At 37.8% G+C, this 20,078-nt stretch overlaps 1 protein-coding gene across 5 annotated transcripts in view; it reads right to left on the reverse strand.

Moving 5' to 3' along the window:
* The window catches only part of Sugct (succinyl-CoA:glutarate-CoA transferase), a 738,758-nt gene that overhangs the window by 11,350 nt on the left and 707,330 nt on the right, over positions 1–20,078 (reverse strand). For 2 of the 5 annotated variants that reach the window (XM_063233934.1, XM_063233930.1), the window contains one exon: positions 11,824–12,251. The exons of 2 other annotated variants lie outside the window; for them this stretch is intronic. In XM_063233934.1, coding sequence (XP_063090004.1) covers positions 12,240–12,251 — 12 coding nt within the window. In that variant the 3' untranslated portion in view covers positions 11,824–12,239. Of the gene's footprint in view, positions 1–11,823; positions 12,252–20,078 lie in introns of those variants that run through there. One more of the 5 variants, XM_063233932.1, reaches the window with a different exon arrangement.

The raw sequence follows: 20,078 nt of genomic DNA on the forward strand, positions 1-20,078 counted from the left end.
CGATCTCTGATTAGATGAAAGCCTAAGGTCACTTGACTTATGTTTTTAATGTAACTGAAAATGCGAATAACAGTTAATAAGGGCTCGCCATTAATTAGAAGGTTTTTGTTCTCTCCACTTTGGAAGTATGTTCACTGCAAGAAGTCAGGGCAAGAATTTCATAACAAGTCCAAATAAGTAATCAAAATATGAATTTTTATTTTAAAAGTATCATAGACTTCACAAACCCACATCTCTCTTCCCCTAAAATGATATTAAATCTATATTAAAGTTAAATTCAAAGACAAAGACATAACCAGTCAGGTACCTACTCTTCCATCTCATGGTTTGGCTTCCCCTGAAACACAACAGCAGAACCACTGGCCTTTCATGCTTAATAACACCTTGCTATGGGGCTGAGCTGTGCACTGTCAGTTTCCCCTGCCCTCACCTTATTAGATGTCAGTAACAAACCTTCTCCTCCACCCTTCTCTACCACACTCCAATAGTTATGAAAATCAGAAATATCTCCAGACGTTATTAAATGTTCCATGAAGGGAAACCTTTGCTCCCCTTCCTCCATCGATCCACTGATCAAGAATATCCTATAAATATAGATGTTGTTCGTTCTTGCAGAAATTTTTCATGAGTAACTATGTTCTAGGCCCTCCCTACCACTAAGTATACCATTTCTACTGTTGTCTTTTATTCTAATCTCATCTCAAAAGGACTAATAAACAGCAGTGTGACTTTTCTTTAAAATGCCTGTACATAAGGCTTGATAAGAAGTGGAAAAAACTGAGAGACGTGAATAGCAGAAGTTGAGGCTCATTGAGGTTCACCATAGAAACTGTGTAACACAGGAGTCACTCAGTAAATTGAACTTTTTCTAGTTTAAAGCCTTTCCTCGTCACAATTTCTGCATTTTGGCTATGATGTGTCTTCAATTTCATCTGCGTATAGGAAAGATTTTGTACCTGGTCAGGATGTTGTTCCTGAGGGATGGCCACCTCAAAATAATTTGTCATACTCCATTCCTTTAGTGACATTAGTGGTCAACTTGAGTTAGTGGAACTTTCAATAAAAGTGGGAATTTGAATGTCTTCTCCTAGTGGAAAAAAAGTTACTGAAACCATAGCATGCTACTTCCTTGTTTAGTCAGCCAAAGTTCCATGAAGACTATCAAACTATACTGATCATATATATTCATTGAATTATTCCTCTGAGTTAAACACCTAATTTTGTATCACTTATAATAAACCATCTTAAAACTTAATGGATTCTAATATCAATCCATGGGGGTCAGAAGTCTGGACAAGGTTCTGCTGGGAAGTTGTGCTGGGCATTGGCTAGAATCACCAGGCTGCAGAGGAAAGGAAAAAGATTCAAGAAAGTTTCGTCTGCATGGCTTGTGTATTGATGCTCCTGATCACATAGCTAACTTGGACTTTCTTACTATGACAGACAGACTTCTAGCATGGTAGTTGGTTTCTGAAAACAAAAGACCAACATGCTAAGCTTCTGAAAAGCTTAGCCTAGATTTAACATATGGTCTTGAAAGTAGATGTATAGATAGACAGATATAAAAATCAATGCAGATTGTGTGTGTGTGTGTGTGTGTGTGTGTGTGTGTGTGTGCATGTGTCTATGTGCATTTTCTCCTGTTTGGCTGAGATGACCTGCTAGCACTGATATTCCAGTAACAATGTCTAGTACCTAGCCCTGTGTTTCTAAATGCTCTTTCCCAGTAAAAAAGAAAAAGAACTTTTTGAGAAATAATTCTAAGGCTGTGGAAGGAAACATGCGACAAGATTCTAAAAACTTTGTAACATAGAGCTCATAGAAATGTAGGATGAGGGAGAAAGGACAATAGAATTCATCTTGAAGATGTTTGCGATGGTTAATTCTGTAAGCTAGCAACATAATAAGTAATTCACGAGTGTTACCCATATAATAAATATCCACTGGCTTCTATTCATATAAATAAAGAATTGAATAATTAAACCAGTGTTGGCGAACCATTTAGAGCGTTCAGTAATAATGAACAATCCTGTGGCACACAGACCATAGGTTCATAACTACCAATAAACAAATGGAAGGGAACACACATGTTTATGCACAATAGAATTATAGTCAATAAATCTAGGACCAGGAAAAATAGAAATAGAACACCAAATAAATGCTTTAGGAAAGAATCATTGATAGGTATACAACATAGTAGACAAAAGTATGACAGAAAACAAAATATTTGTATAGTTTCTGAAATATGTTAGAAATTGGCTCCTCAAAGATGAACACATTCTAATTCTTGAAACTCACAGGTGTTACCTTATATGGCAAAGTCCTTAAGGATCTTGAGATGGGAGAGTATTCTGGATTGTGTGAGTGGGTCTACCAGTAGGGAGCCGTTAAAGCTGGAGATTGATCACATGTGTGGGGCTAAAGCAAGGCCAGCCCTGAGAACACAGAGACCAAAACAAGCTCTGTAAACAAGTTGTTCCAGCACCAAGAAGGCAAGGGGCCAGGCCAACAAGTTGCAAGGCAGAGGGGCTGAAATTAACATCATCTTTCCTAGCACATACATAAAGGTGTTACAGTGGTTGAGCAGTTTCTTTCCTCCCATCAGGAGGATAAGGGCTCCACCTGACCCCAACTTTGTCTTTTGTTTTACTCATCCTCTTGCCGGTTTCTTAATCTCAAGAACCTCAGGAGCCTCACTGGGTCGTGGCACCCAATGTGGAACCACACATTTCCTTACAAGAAAAGCAAAGAGAGATTGATGGCCATCTTAGCCACTTTTGGCATCAGAAGAACACAACACCTGACACTCATGACTTAAAAGAAGAGAGGCTTATTTTGGCTTATGGTTTCTGATGTTTCAGTCTATGGTTAGCAGATTCAAATGCAGAAAAGGCAAGGTGGAAGTGCCAGAATCGAGGAAAGTTGCTGTTACTATGGTGACCAGAAAGCAGAGAGAGAAGGGAGGAGGTGAGGCAGAAATTGGACCTTTCCTGGTCACCTCCCACAGTGACCCATCTCCAGCACAGTGAGCTATGAACTCAGTGGATAAATCCATTGATGAGTGCAGAACTCTGTGATCCAATCACCTGCTAACAGTCCCTGTCATGAACATGTAAGAATTTGAGTATAACAATGGCAGCGGAAAGATTGTGCAATAACAGAAAGAAGAGAGAAACAGAATCACAGAGGGGATACAAAAGTCACCTCAGCTGGTTTTGAAGTTGGTGAATGGCCGTTAGCCAAAGAATTGAAAGAATGCAACTTACAGATGACAAAACATGTAAAGAATAAGATTCCATCTCTGAGCTTCAGCAGAGTGCACCCCACAGCTAACGCCATATCTCAGTCCAATGATAACTGATTTCAGACCCCTGAACTCTAGAACTACAAGAGCATAAAGTTTGGTGTCTTAAACCACAAAGTTTTTGATAACTGTTTACAGCAGCCATTGATAATTCTAGACTAATTTATAGACTAATACAGTTTATAGACTAATACAGTTTTGACATGTTTCCTGCTAATATGCTACTTATTAATTAGAAAAACAAAAGTCAACTCTACAGGAACTTGGGTTATGAGGGAGTAATCCTAACCAAATAATCAAAATCAAAATCACTCAGATATAATGTCCTAAAACCTAGAACTGCATCTTTGTTAGGTTACACAGAGAGGATACAAAAGGAACCTCTGAAATTTCTCACTAAAAACTATAAACCAGGAAGAGTGGTACATGGTTGTAATTCCAGCATTCAGAGAGTGAGAGGGGAGCATCACAAGTTTGAGCCCAAACTGGATGATTTGATGACTTCACAAGATCCTGTATCAGAATTTTAAAAAATAAAATTGAAGGGCTGGGGATGTAGCTCAGTGTGAAAGTAGTAGGTTTGATCTCTATACTAAAAACGAAAACAGTGAAATCATAACCTTGATTGAATAATGAGAGGCCAATTGTAGTAGATAAATAAAAATGGCAATCAGATATGATCTGGAATCCTAACTAGAATGGATCCAGGTCCAAAAGAAAGATATCCATTGTGTATTCATTTTCTATTGCTGCCTAATAAATCAATATATACTTCCTATGTCAAAAGCCTTTGTGCTTCAAAGCTGTCACCTAATGACTTTTACACTGAAGCTCATATTTAAAGGACTGGTTACATCAGGAATTTCCTATTTTAAGGTCAAATGATTTTAGATCTTATATTATCTACAAAAATCCTTCCATACTAGTACTTAGATTAGCGTTATATTGTATAAGTGGGTATTTACATCAGGAGCTGGGAATCCTGGAGATCATCTTACAATTCTGCCTTTTTAAAAGGTGGGAAAACTGATAGCATTTGAATAATGTTTATAGGCTAGTTAATAGTATTATGCCAATGTTAATTTTCTGGCTCATATAGTTTTATCTTGTTACCTAAACTGCTTAAATTAGTATAAACTGTATGAATAGCACATGGGAAGCTTATGTATGATTTTTATAATTTTTGTATGTCTATAATTATTGAAAATAGGAAGGCTAAAAAACAAGTCACAAGACTAGATCCTTCTTAAGAACAGAAGAAATAAAGTGTATTTCTCAATGGGAATAGATCCCTATTCTACAGAAGGATGGAGGATGGTGATCACCTTTGGAAACTATTACAGGCATGATGAGTAAATGAAAATTAATATGACCATTTTCTCTGTCAAAGGTCTTACAATGTGGTAGACAAGAGAAATTCTACCTAACAGATATTTATAATTTGTTTCCTGTAGAGTAGATGATACGATGACCACTGGCGATACAGGCTGACTAAGATACCTCCAGGGCATTCTACCTGAATGAGAATCCTAAGTAATTATAACTCGATGTGTGACAACTGTTCTGGTTGGATTTTATACAGGAGATTGAGATAGAAAACCAAATGCAGAGACCACTTCCAACTGCATAGTTCTAAAACAGTTTCATTCATGGATTCATAGACAAACATAAGGAGACACTACTCTCTCCTCTCTGGCTCCAATACTTTGAAAATATTCCAAACAAACCAAAACAAAAATAACTTGTCTGTACAACTCACTGCTGTATGTTCTCATTCATGGGAGAACATTTTATATTTAATTTGCTGATAGACAGGGCCTTTGTACAACGGTGTGTTCTGCTACTAATACAATTTTTAACACTTAGTGGGGTCATAAAGACTATTCCAGCCATCTCTATGCTTTTCTGTTGTCTAAGAATCCGAAATTTAACTGGAAGTGGATACCTCTCCTGCAATTTTTTTACACTGGATTCCTTCTCTCCACCTGCTTTAAGTCTTAACAGTGAGCCAGACTTTCCCTCAGACACTCAGTAATGCTCCCTGCAGAAGTGAAATCCATGTGCCTCGGGCTGTCTCACTGTTTTTTTCAGCAGGGGTCTTTGGAAGAGTTGCTTCTGACCTACTTCCTCAGTGACATTATGACTCCATTTAACACTTTAAAAGAACAAAACACAAAATTCTGCCGGGCTGAGGAGAATACTTGAAGTTCCTCTGTTACAGAAGTATATATTCTTAGGACTTTTGATAGATGAAAAGTTGACTGTGCCTCCTGAGAGGGCAGCCTGAGAAAACTTTGCAGAGGGCTCTGCCCACACTGTTTCAATTAAGCTGATTATCTTGGGATTCTATTATTTCTAGGAAATATATGCAAAGGTGGAAATAATAGAATTAAGGCCTTTCTGCTCCCTCTATACCTTGACTTTTCACCCTTTAAAGATCTCAAGAGTTCCAGGGCTCATGGGTTTAGACACAAAATCCAAGAGTACTCTTCATGCACTAACAGCTGGGGAATACTATTCATACTGAAAATGGTCAACTTGTATGTGCCAGAATGGGCATAATTCCCTCTTCAGACTTCGCCACGTGTGCATTAAAGAGGTAATACATACAAATCAGTTGGAATAGTGCACATCACATATGAAAATAGATTTGTAACTGTGCAGTACTATAATCCCAGAACTTCAAGAGGCAGGGATAAGAAGATCACAAGTTTAGGGCCAGTCTGGGCATATAGCTCAGTGTGAAGGTGCTGGAATATATATGTATATCATCTTCAAATTTAATATTAGAAACGCAACTCATGAAATTACCTGCCAGAATTGCTGAAATTTATTCACTATGGGTTCCAAGAGGGAAAAAATTATGTATTCTTATATACATAACAAAAATTCTTCCTTTATATGGCTGGGTCTTATAAATGTATTTCCATTTTATGTAGAAATCTAAAGCTAAGAACACTGATGACTGACAGAGTCCTCTTCTACTTCCAGCAGAACCTATTCTCAGTCTGAGAGCTCTTTTTGCCAAGTGAATAAAGCTTCCCCTAGAAATGCACCCACACAGAGGCCCGCCAAACTATTCATTTCACCTTGTGTCACCTGTGGTGTGTGAGGGTAGCTTCATAAAGAACCGAGATCTGATCACTCTCAACTCCCCACACTTTGTCACAGTTCAGCTGCCTGCTTCACAGGGCAAGTCTTTGGCACCTGGGTCCTAGGCCTATAGCCTTTTACTGAAGTTTTTGAAGATTCTAGAAAAATGCAAGAGAACCATACCAAATCATTGGACTAAGAAGATGGAAAAAGTAGCCCAGAGTTAGAAGCCCATGTAGCAGGATCTGTCCAGCTCTGCTGTGTTTGTAAGAAGGAGTGTTTCAGTTTGCTTCTGACTCAGACTTTCTCATTGTACAGTTGTGTGAAGCAGGCTGGGAATCCTAAGTAATTATACTCAGGGTACATTTCAAGAGGTGGACTGGTGGGCCATAGCACTTCTGTTCCCAAGGCCAGCAATGTCAAGTAATCCTATTAAGAGAAAGAGTTCACTTTGCCACTTCTAGCAAAAGCAGTTCCTTAATGTGGTCCCCCAAAAGAAACCTATGATTTTCCTGACCTCTCCAAAGAAAAAAACACAAAGATCTCCATTAACAGTATCTTTTAGAATTCTATCAAGAATAGCCAGGAAGTTCTTTGTAAAATCTAAAAATATAAATCCAGGACGACCAGGGTGAATGTGTGTTACTCATGTTGCCATGTTTTGCATCAGAAAATGCTATGGAAATCCAAATTTCTCTTTACACTTCACAAAAAAGTAAAGACAGTAGAAACCATGATATTTCCCAGTTATAATTTTACCTGAACATCTTTCCATCTCTTGCCTCAACATCCTGGCTTCAGGTTCTGGGTGAATGCTTTGCTGCAGGCTGAAAGCCTTCATGCAGAAATTCGGGGTGCAGGGGTGCAAGTGACAGAGGAGGAGCAGGAAAACTTTCTCCAATCTATTGTGGTCAGGAGCCAAAGAAACCAACTGACTTCCATGTGGATTATTTGCAAAGAAAAGGAAAAGACGGGGGGAAAGGGTGGGTCTATCAAAGTTCTTTGCCTGCTCTGAAAGAAGAAAGCAAAGGAAATCATGAGGTGCCTGTCATCTAGTTTGACAGATGGCAGAAGCAAGTAGAGGAGAAGGCATCACTCTTTTTGGTGACCATTTCACTAAAATAGCCAAGAATAAATCCTTCACCGCTATCCGAACACAAAATAAGTTTGCCTCTTTAAGACAGAGCAAGAATCCAAGTTCAAGGTCAAAGCCAGGCTGAAACAGAAAGGTCTACCATTAGGTCCTCATTTGCCTCTAATGAAATTTTCCAACAATGTCAGCCATACCCCAGAAATTTTGCTCCAAAGTGTGTAGCCAGCACAGTCCAGACGTGGCTCCATATTCTAATATTTTACATTGGCTTTTTCTTTTTGGAACTGGGGACCTGTGACAGAAAGACAGGAAGTTTGAGAACTCTGCCACAGCCCTTCGTGATATCTGGAACACTCCCTCATTTCTCTCACTGAGTTTCATCGGAGAAGAGGCAGCTAGTTGTTAAAGAACTGCTCCACCCAGAGATTAATACAAGATTGCTTGAATTCATGAAGTCATAGTCATGACTGCTACTCATTATTATCCAAATGACTGAGCAAATCCTAGTTTTTGAAAGGGCAAACACGGATTGAGGTATTCATATTTGTATAACGTAGGTCTGTACTTCTGTACGTGTGTGTCAATGTGTAGAGAAAGGAAGAAGATGAAGAGATGTAAAGGAAAAGAGAAAAGAAGAGGAGGAGAAGAAGGAAAGTCAAAGGAGTAGGAGGAAGAAAGGGACTGAAACCTGTTTTCTAAGAAATGATTGAGGTACCCTCCTGGCCTGCCCCTCCCTCTGGACACCACCACACCGGACTGGATTCCTCTGTCCCTGGCTCTCCAGGCCCTACAGAGGGAATGTGCTAACCAGGATATGATCGTCCTGTTGTGCTTTTTCTCTTTCTTGCTAATCACTCTCTCAAAGCACTTCTGTCTTGTACCTACATCCCTAGTGTGCAGAACATATGTTCTAATGTGAAGTGTTAGCATTCATTCGTCTGCAGTAGAGAATGATCCTGGAAAACATGTTTTGGAGGGGCTATTGGGGGATACACGTGTATTGGAGTTCCTTATACCCCACTAATCCACTACATAAACCTGTCCTGTCTGCTGCCAACCTTGTTTGAACATTCAGGGCCATTTGTGTTAGGGAGTCAGCATGGTATATCTGCACTGAACAACTATTTAAGCATCTTACCAGGGTAAAGCATTGCTGGATTAGGTTTGTAAGAAGAAACAGTTGTTCTAACGTCAAAGAACTTTCAGACCTCATTGCAAGAGTCTGTGATGTATTTCAGCTTTTCCTAACTGTTGTTTGTCATGGAAGTACATGAGTTTATTTTTTAACCTCTTTCATATCAAAGTCAAGACACAAAAGAGTCTGAAATGGGTGCAATTTCCCTAAGAAGAGGTTAAAAAATTATCAAGTAGTGACTGTGACAGTACTGGTACCAGTACTAGTACCATTATCAAATAGTGACTGTGACAGTACTGGTACCAGCAAATCAGAAGGAGTGAGCCTGTTATTCTTGATCTCCTGAAAATAGTTGATTCTACAATCAAAATTAGCAATTTTTTTTTTTATTTCAAGGATCCTATCTGCTATAAATACTTCAACAGGGACTTTCTCATGAATAGAAGTCAAGTGAAAGAGAATATCATCATCTTGGGATATAAAGTACAATAAATAAACAAACAACAGGGTATAGAGGACAAAGAGTGTACATTTTTTTTCCACCTCTCTTTTTGCCATTGAGAAGTCAGGATGAGAATTTCTAAGAGGTTGAAGATCTGAAGAGTCTGGTCTGTCTTTTGCCTCATATTTGTTCTCGGATACTTTAGCACAATTATCTGGAGAATAAATCCTATGGAAAGAGGGATATGTGGGAGAGGGATAAGTAAGACTCACTTGTATCACTATTTTCAGGACTTGAACCCATCTCTATTATTTTTGTGGTACACATTAGTGATTATAAAGTTTTTAAACTACACAGCATATCAAAGTCAAGACACAAAAGAGTCTGAAATGGGTGCAATTTCCCTAAGAAGACTTCAAAGTGGAGACTATGAATTCTTTTATGAAAAACCCTCCCCACAGAGCTATCCAGGCACAGTTGCCTAATGTCTTAGAAGGAAATCTATTTAAGATCTCCTTTGTAGTTCTAACCCCAGTAAATGTGTCAGACACAAGATCATACCAAGTAACTGGGGTACTCACACAAAGTTGAGTAATGTTCATTTCTGTTCTTCTAGGGAAACATTCAGCATATCAGACTGCTTTTTGGAAAATATTATACATGATTAACCAGAAAATCATGGCAGTACAATGTTTAAGAAAAAAATCAAGGGAATGAAGTCCATTTGCTTGTGGACACACCCTTAATTCCAAAATGATTAACCCACTAAGTTTCAAGGAATTTTCTAGGCCAATCTCAGTCACAAACTTGCCAGCAAGCAGGCCTTGACACAAATTGAACTTGAGTTAAGTTTCAGGAATGCGTAAAATAATAGGCCCTGATAATTAAAATACACATTTGTTTGTAAGCATAGCTTGATCAGGGGCATATTGCTAGAAATATTTGCAAGAACAATGTTTCTTACTAGACTATTTATCTGAGCTTGAAACATTCTTAATTATGGCTTTCACTAATCATAGAGTAAATGTTTTCTGTTGGGTAGTGACCTTTGGTTCAAACCTCTCCTTGATCATTTTGAACCGTGTAGGTGCAAGTCTGAATGTGTGTGTGTGTATTTACACTGGAGACAGTGTCTTTGCTTCAGAGATGACTAAAATGTGTGCAGGCTACTGTCTTTATTGGCTTGAAAGTTTTAGGATCATCTTCTGGTCCCTATCCATGATCAGAGTCCTACTACATATGGCTCCCTGGATATGTCGAGTTATTACTCAATAACTAGTTTGTATGTTGAGATATCCACCTAGATCAGTATGAGAAATGGTAGATCTGTCTTTTATGATACGCAGTTTTGTCAATTCTCTGTATACAATTAGTGTGTCGATTTCCACACTAAGTGGATGAATATAAATTTTTTAAGTGAATTAACTGAAGTAAATGTCTTCAAACATGAATCTGTGAATTAGGTATTGTGGGGAAAGGACAGGTGTGATGAAATTATCACTGTTGGAAGAACAGCAGGAGTTCTTCAGGGTAAGGTGCCCACAAATAGCAAAGCAAGGGAGACCGTAATTGCTCTGAAAATCTGGAAGCATTTGTCTAAAAGATCTCCTGAGGTCTTTTCAGGAGACAAGCTTTAAATTTGATTGGAATCACTGATTCTTGAAACATATTGGCCTTTGTAGCATGAATAAATGACTCAAGTCATACCAACTGAAAAGAACATGAAAAAAATACAGACTCTAAATCACCGTTTGAAAGTTGAGCATCTGTAACTTAGCTTTCGGTTACCTCTTGGTATGTAATGACATTGCTTTTAAAGTACATGTGCCTAGCAGCCATAAGGTCAGGTCACCTCAGGATACTGATGGGGCATCTCATTCTTTGGCCTCTACCTGGGCTTGGCAGTCTTGAGTGACCATTTATCCTGGAAGGTATATCCTAATTCAGTTCTAATCTTCTAGATAGAAGACACTTCTGTACTTTGTATTTGCTGATGAAATACTAGGCATGATATAATCTTCCATAGTGGGTGCTCATAGTATGAACAAATGTTTTCCTGTCATCCTCCTACTTGTCATTAGGTATATATTATTTATAGATTATTTATAATATTAGAGTTATCTTACGCTCACTTAACAGCCTGTTGTGTTTAGGCATACCTCAAAAGAATATATCAATTAAAATCACTCCTCACTCACTCCTGAAGACAGATGCCTATACTCCAAGTGCATTGGTGGAAATTGATTTCCTGCTATGTATCATTAAATCATCAGAGAAATACAACATAAAGCAAATATTTACTCCCACAGAGGAGAATGGAGCTCAGTTTTATAAGGGACATCAGCAAAGTCCATGGTTTAAATTATAGACTAACAAAGGGTTCAAGAGCTCAAAATTAAGTTATTCTGTTTAAAATCAATCACCAGCACTGTCATTCTGCTTATTACTTTGACTTCCTAACAAAGATTTAAATGAGGACTTTATGTACAAGTAGAAAACATCAAGAGATCTGCTCTTTTTCAGGCTTGTGTGGGCAGGACAGGCAAACATTTAAGCCATTAGCATAATTAGGATAAAGAGTGTATTTCTTCAGAAAAAAAATCTTTTAAAAAATGTTTATTTTATGTTTAATTAACAAATAGGAGTTGTATGTATTTGTGGAGTACAGTGCACTGTTTCCTTACATCCACACATTATGAAAGAATCCAACCAGACTAATTAACATACCTGTCATCTCAAAATGATTCTCTGTGGAGTGAGAACAGAATTAAATCTTTATTTTAAAAATCCACAAAGGCACAATTAGACTATTATAGGATACATTCATAGGGCATACAAAGTGGGGTACACTTGAAGTGTAGCGGACTTATTCATTCCAGAGTTGTTCCAGACACCACAGGCAGGAAACCTGGAGTTCCTCTAACTGCTTTGCAGTGGCATCAGATGTGGGGAGAAGGATCCAGATGGAGTACAGCTTCTGCCAGCAAAGTGCACTCGTTGAGAAACAGCCTTTTCCTGTGTTAGTTGGCCTCATGTTGGGACACCACGCCATCATTGAGCAGCTTCCCAATGGTCCTATCATCATATCTGAGGACCTCCTTCAGGATGTGCGTTGTATGCTGCCCGAGCAGGGGAGGTGGCCTGGCCTCTGACATCTTGAACTTGCTGTATCTCACAGCTGGGCCTATCCAAGGAGGGGAAAAGCAGGAAATCTGTTAATGAATAAACCCAGGAAGTTCATTACCTAAGCAGGCTGGGGTGCTTCCAGTGAATGCCAAGAATAGCAGTGCCAGTCACACCCTTGCAGATGCACTGGATTTAGGAAAGAAATCTATTTCCACATGGGACTTCTTCTGACTCAACTGCACGGGGATCATCTGACCCGTTTATCATCACACCATGCTCCGCAGGTCTGTGCCTGTCACGTGCGAGGACTGCCTAGAAGCTGTCCCTTCTATCACAAAGGCCCTCAGAGGTGGGACACTCAACTGAATGGACTCTCTGGATCCAGTAACCACAGATCCCAAATGCTTCTCTGAAGCTAGAAAACTGATCTAGGGTGAAGGCAATTCAAAAGTACTGTTCAGTGTCTACTGTATGCTTCCAAGATTTAGTTATTTGGGCTTCACAACAACTAAACCTGGCTCAAGCCTTTTGACAGAGAGGCCAAGCAGACTTGAGTTGGGGTGTCAGTGCTGATACTTTCTCCCAGAAGCTGCTACCCCCGACTCCCTTCTCTCAGCCTCACGTTCCATCAGAGTATAATAATACTTGCCACACAGAACTGAGGGAAGAAAGAATTTAACCGAGAAAATGGACGGAGAGCATTAAGTAAACATTCCCCAACCCATAGTAAGACATGAAACTTGCCAGCTCCTTATGATTATGGAAGCTGCCACAACATTTCTCTGAAAGCTTTCCGTGTAAGTGGAAAATGACATTTATTATCAGACCTTTGCCGAACACTAAGTCACTTGAAACAGCAAAGTTCAAGCAATATTTTCAACAACTGTTAAAAACGATTTTATTATCTACATTCTTCACATGAAGACATAGAAGCCCAAAAGCTAAGATAGTGTTCAAGGTCCCATGGATGATCATAGGATAAAAATCTATGCCCCTTGGATATAGCTCATGCTTGAGGCTATGGTATGTCCATAAAATTAGTGTCCTCTTATTATTTCTGTCCTCCAAGGACAAGCTGGACTCAGGAGAACACGCTCCAAAAATATTTACATGTGTTGTCTCATTCAATAAATGGTGTTTCTATTGGCTATTCTTTGCATCTTGTCTGATCAGGCTTCAAGAGAACAAATTAGATAGAGTCTGTTATGGCTTATGTTTAGGTACCCCTTCCCCCCAAAAGCTTCACTGAAGCCATAGGTGGGGCTTTTTCAGAAGTGGCTGGATCCAGAGTGTGTGCCACTGAGACTGATTCGTGGTGCAATGTTAGACTCCAGGTAGGATTAAAGACGTGAGTGCTACCTGCCTTAAGCAGAGTGGATCAGATACAAGGGGCATAAAGACACTGCTGAGGTCCCTTGCCCGTTTTGCTACCTTGTAGCCACCATGAATTATTTCTCTGCCAAGCTACTCTCCCTCGGAACCAGTTAACTTTGGACTGTAAGCTAAACAAACTTTCCCCTTTCAACTTCGAATGACAGATATTTTGTTCCAGCAACAATAAAAGCAACTAACACAAGATCTCAGGAACATTTAACCAAGTAGTATATTTCTATCTATTATAGATATTTTTTTTCAGCCTGATTATGATTTGAGGATCTCACAGGAATAAAAAAAGTAAAAGGAAAGCATATTCACATAATAAAATATCTGTTAGTAAAGCAGCAAAAACGTTTTGAGCTCTTTGGGTACTTCTACTAATAAAAATATGTATGTATATATTTTTGGTGTATGTCTATAATACATAATATGAAGTATGAGAAAAAATACAATGACTAAATTAAAAATAATTTATTGTTATTGTCAGGTTGGGGATACAGCTCAGCAGTACAAGGGCCTGCCTGGCAAGCACAAGGTTGTGAGTTTGATCCCTGGTACCATTTATATATTTTATATTTATATATTTTATATAAATTTATATAAATATAAATTTATATATTTTATATAAATAAAATATGATAATAATAATAATAATGGATATATTGTCATTAATTCTTCTAAAAATACTCTTTGCGTCCTGAAAACCCTCATCCCATCATTCCTGCCACTTTCTGAAGCAGTTCTGGAACTCTCCCTTCAGGAGTGTCATTAATTTCACTGTCATGGTTGCCTCAGTGCCTTAAATTGATTCAAAACATCCACCTTTCAAGGTCATTTTAACTTTGAGAAAGAGCTAGAAAGTTACACAGTGTCAGATTTAGTAAATAAAGTCGACGAAGACACAGCATAACGTTTTTACAGACCTGTCATTCTGTTGGATGGCACTTGGTAGCAGAATTCACCATTTTTTATCATTCTTGGAAACACACTCACAAAAGAAGACATTCAGAACTGATTCAGAAAGTAACAAGAATGAAATAATAAGTGTGCTTAAGGGAGAAGAGTATTTTAAGGGGGATTAATGACCGTGTATCTTTTACTGCGATAAATTTTTATTCAATTTTTAAATTTATTTATTTATTTTTGGTCATCCCTCATGTTTATATCCTTTCTGGGGAACTGGTTCATAAGCATATCATATCTTCATTTTTTAAAATTTTCTTTCCCTTCTCCATACCCTCTTCCTTCTCCCTGTCCCCTGAACCCCAACCCAACTCCAAAATGTCCACCTCCCTACTTCCTACCATATCTCCTTTATTTTGCTCTTAAATATTCATATTTTGGGTTTCTCATATAAGAGAAATCAGGTAATATTAGCCTTCTCTGTCTGACTTATTTCACTTGACTTTATGGACTTGAGATCCATTTTCCTGTAAATAGTATGAATCCAGTCCTCCTTTACAGCTAAATAAAAATCTAACATGTATATATGTTATAGATTATATCTAGAATGTCCCTCAAGCCCACATACATTGAGAGTTTTGGCTTTTGGGGGTTGATAGCTGATTTACTGTTAGGAGGTGGGGTCTGAACCAAAGAAGTGCATTGCCAGGGGCAGGGCCTGGAAGGGTATAAACTGTCTCTCTTCCCAGCTTCCCCATCCTCTCTCCTTGCTTACTGGCTGCTGTGATGTGAAGAGCTTCCCTCCATAAGACCCTTTCATCATGTCACTGCTGCCTTGGAGCCACCCAACTATGGACTGATTATGTGAGGCAAATTATTCTTCTTTTAAGTTGTTGGTGTTGAATATTGTGTTCCAGAGATGAGGAAGTGACTGAGTCAATTACTACTATGTTTTCTTTATCCACTTGTCTGTTGATGGGCATGTCAGCTGTTTTCAGAATGTAGCTCTCATGAATTGTACTATGGGTATACATGTACCAATATGATATGTACCAACTATGGGTATACACGTACCAATATGATATGAATAACTCTTTGGGGGAGATACCGAGGAGCAATCTACCTGGGTCAGGTAAAATTCCTATTTTTAGTTTTTTGATGAATCTCCTTATTAATTTCCATAGTAGTTGTACTAGTTTACATTCCTGTCATCAGTGTAGAAGGCTTCCTTTTTAATCCATATCTTCACTAGTCTTTGTTCTTTTTGTTGATAACCATCCTGACTGAAGTTAAGATAAAATCTGAGAGTTGCTTTAATTTGAATTTCCCTAATGGAAAATGCTACTGAGTGTTTTTTTTTTTCTTGTACTTATTGGATATATGGTATTTTTTGAAAGAGCGAGAATTCACACATCTCCTAACACTGTCAAGCTGCCCTTTTACATAATACATTTTTGCTACTACTTTTTGCAGACCGACTAAGGCCTCAAGTTTGTCCTCTGAAGCTCTGAGAAATTCATTAGTTATTACACTTTCCTTTAATTGCACCAGCGTATAATGATTTTTAAAAGGATTGATTCCTATTTGGTAAAAGGAGACAAGGACAGCACACAACTGGAGACAAGGTCCACTACTCCCAAGAATTCTGCAAATCTAGTGTTGTAGGTATCTAGTCCTTATTTAATGTTTCCGAAGACTTTTTCATATGATATTAACTTCAAATGGGTTTAACCCAAAATTTGTCATTCAGAAGAAATACTCCACTGAGGGAATTCAATCTCTGAAGTCAGTATTAGATAGCTTGAGACTAATTGGAGTCTTTGAAGCAAGACCAAGGAATAGAAAGTACTTACTGGATTATCCCAAGAATCTGAGTGGATTGGACCACAGCTATTACTACTGCTGGTGGTAGCAGTCACAGATATAGTGGTAACAACCACTTCCTGAGAACTTAAGATTTGCCAACCAAGAACTGAAGTCTTCTGCATCTAATCTCACATTTTCTTCACAATTCTGTCTATGTGGTAGGCTATTAGTAGTCATTGTTTCCCAATTAAAAGATTGAAAAGAATGGAAAATTAAAGCAAAAATGTTAAAATTATTGTTAAGTTAGGAAATTTAAAAAAACCTTCATCAAGCTAAAAAGCTGGAAAATGACAGCCAAGAACTAATCATAGGTCAGTTAGCTCTAGAATTTTCATCTTTAAAGAAGTAATTTATTGTGGACTGTGTGTGGTTGCACATGCAGGTAATCCCAGCACTTGGGAGGCTGAGGCAAAAGATCCCTGTGAGTTCATGGCCAGCCTGTTCTAGAAAGTGACTTTAAGGCCAAGCTGAACTGCACAGCAAAACTCTGTCTCAAAAGAAAAGTAAACAAGTAGTTCATTGAAATGAATTTTGTATGGCATAAAATTCATCAAATTGAAATGAACAATGCAGAAATATTTAGTACATTCACAATGTTGTGCAACCATCACTTCTATCTAGCTCCAAAATGTGCCTCTCATTGCAAAATAAAGTCTATACTCATTAAGTAGGTTTTTTCTTTGTTCTTCACTCCTAACAAAGTGAGGAACATATTTATCCATTCTGGATATTTTTTGTAAACAGAAGCGTATATGTCCTTTGGTGTCTGGTGTATTCTATTGGGGAGAATGTCCTTCAGACTCACTTACATTGCATGCGTGAGGACTAAAATTTGGACTTTTAGCCTCCATGTAGTGATCAGGTTGATCCACACTAACGGGCAATTCAATTCAAATCTCTCCATAACACAGCACGCTTTCCTGGTGGTTTTCATATTTATATGGAGACCATGTTACTAATTTAGAATAGATATTTAACCTTTGACATAAACTTTAGTTTGGAACAAATGTATTGCTTGGCTATTTTTTAGTGAGATAAAGATATACAGATGATAATGGGACAAAGCGATGTCAAGTTCTTAGAGAACACTATCCTGTGTGCCATTTGAAACCTGTTTTTGAAACCCTGTGCAATAATCTTTTGTGGCAGGAACACCTCTCTTCAAGTCTAGGCTTTGCACAAAAGGAATAAAGAGCTCATAAAACACTTTGTTTTAAAAAATACTAGAAAATTATTGACATAACTGTTTATATCTAAGGTAAAGAAATAACAAATGGTCTGCTCTTTCATTAAAAAAAGATGGACAAAATAAATAATATGTTCTTAAATTTGTTTTGCAATGTAGCATCCACATTCTCATGATTTCAGATAAGTACAAGCTGTTTGAATTTGAGAATTAAATTCCCAGAGATTCAGTTTACATAGTCTCTAATAATTTGTATAATACAGATTGTATTAGCTTCCTGACACTGAGATATAATACCTGGTACTCACAAGTTAAAGGAGGAGAGGATTCAATTTGACTCAGTTTTGGAGGATTTTGTCAATGGCTAGTTGGCTCCAGGGCAAAAATATCTTGGCAGAAGAGGTGGCAGAGTAGATGTTTTGTTCATGGAGACCAGGAGTCAGAGCAGGGAAATAGTGCCAGACAGGAAGGGACAGGGGCCATCCATCAGTACTACCCAAGGCCACACTTCAGTGAGCCACCAGAACATACCCAGCCATGTGTCCCACCATTCCCCTGGCAGATAATCAAGTTGATGATCAAGGCCAATCAAATTGATAGTCCATACTGTCACAGAGAGTGAAGGTTGGTTGAGTATTGAATATTGTAAAATAAAAGGTCAGCAATAATTAAAGTGATTCTGTATGAAAATGACACAATAAAGTCTACAAAATTAACCAATCTTGGAAACTTCTTAAAAAAAACAGGTAAAATCTTTAAAAAGAAACGGGGCTGAACCTATGACTAGGTGAGTACAGCTGAGCTTACATTCTCAGCCTGGCTAATACTTCTGGAGGGAAATTTTAACCACTAAATATAAAAATATTTTTAAAATCTTCACATACTTGGATGGAAAAAATCTCACTTTTACATTTTTTCCTATGAGCATAATGTGGAATATTGAGCAATTTTACGGGCAAGGATCTGTATGGATTTCTAAATCTGCTCAATGCTTTTAAACACTTTTGACTCCGTATGCTGTTTTCTAACCTATAGCCTAGGACAATTCCTTGGAGGAATTCTGGTCTCTTTTTTCCTTGGCTTTTCCTCTTGGTCTTTACTTCCAAAGGTGATGTTTGTTAGAGGTGGGTATCTAGCTCTTCATTCACTTGGGTATTGCCCCCATACGCTTATTTCCAACTTTTCTCTTCTAGATGAAGAAATCAAATAGTTATGATATTGAAAAAATTAGTAAACTATTCCCAAAACTTGGAAATTGGTTAAATAAATAACAATGTTTTCAAATGAAGGCAAATTGTATAGTAATTTCAAGTCGTATATTTTGGCTACAGAGAGAGAGAGAGAGAGAGAGAGAGAGAGAGAGAGAGAGAGAGAGAATTTCTTTTTCCTGAAATCCCATTGAAATAAAAGTAGGGAAATCAAAGAAACAAAAAAGTAAAAAAAACTTGATTCAAATTAATTGAAGTGAAAGAACATGAGAGCATAATTAGTGAATAAAATATCTCCAATAAAGAAATACAAGGATGGGGCCAGGGATATAGAACAGCAGCACAGTTCTTGCCTAGCAAGCTCAAGATCCTGAGTTTGATTCCAGTAAAAAAAAATCATAAGGATGGGGTTATGTTCATGGGTAAAAGAGATGGAGAAAACAGAAGCCTAATATACTCTATAGAGAGACAGGGAAAAAGTAGATAATGATTGGTCTGTTTCAATCCTCAAGTCTTTGATTTTAAATCACCGGTTATGAGAGTCAGAACTAATACTAGAAATAAGACTGAAAGCAGAAGGCTTGTGCATCTCCATATAAATAACTCATCTAGTTGGGATCTAACAAAACCTTTAAACAAGTCCTATCTATACCAAGCAGCAGAGGCAGCTACAATTTAAGAGGAAGCAAAGTATCAAACTGTTCTTCTCAGAAGCAATTCAAAAAAGCTGTAAAGGGTAAATTAGAACTATGATATAGATTTTAGCATCCCAGTTGCTAAAGTCATCCTCGTCTCAGTAACTGAAGGGCCCCATAATCTGTCTTTGACTAATTGTTCTTGTTTCAACCATTTCTAAAGTAAAGGTCATCAGTTAAACTACCTTGATTTACTCTTTCAAGAATTTTTAGTATATTCAATAAGAGTGAAAACATCCTCAACAACAGAGAAAATTAATATTGGGCATTCAGAATATTTTTCTGTATAAGATGTTCAAACCAGAGATGAGCAGGATAATGAGAACCATGAAAAAGAACGAAAATAATAGAAGCAGCTTATGATGGAACAAGAACAGAATGCTATGCAAAAAGCACAATTAAAAGAAGACTAAGCACTTGCATGTTTTTCAATATTATTTTCAAAATTAAGAACTCAGAAAAGAAAGTAGAAAACATTCTTAAGTGGATAAAAATAAAAATAAAAATTAGGTAGAAAATGTGAGAGAGAAGATGAGAGTTTTCAGACTGGGATCCCTGAAGGAAGAAAGCCATAGAATTGGAGAGGCTGAAAGTGTTTCAGCAAATACAAGGAACAGAAAAAAACATGTTTTCAGACTGCAGGAGTCAAC

This window comes from Cavia porcellus, unplaced genomic scaffold, assembly GCF_034190915.1.
Source record: "Cavia porcellus strain 051 isolate PalLab524CR breed Dunkin Hartley unplaced genomic scaffold, mCavPor4.1 scaffold_23, whole genome shotgun sequence".
In the NCBI taxonomy this organism is placed as follows: Eukaryota; Metazoa; Chordata; class Mammalia; order Rodentia; family Caviidae; genus Cavia; species Cavia porcellus.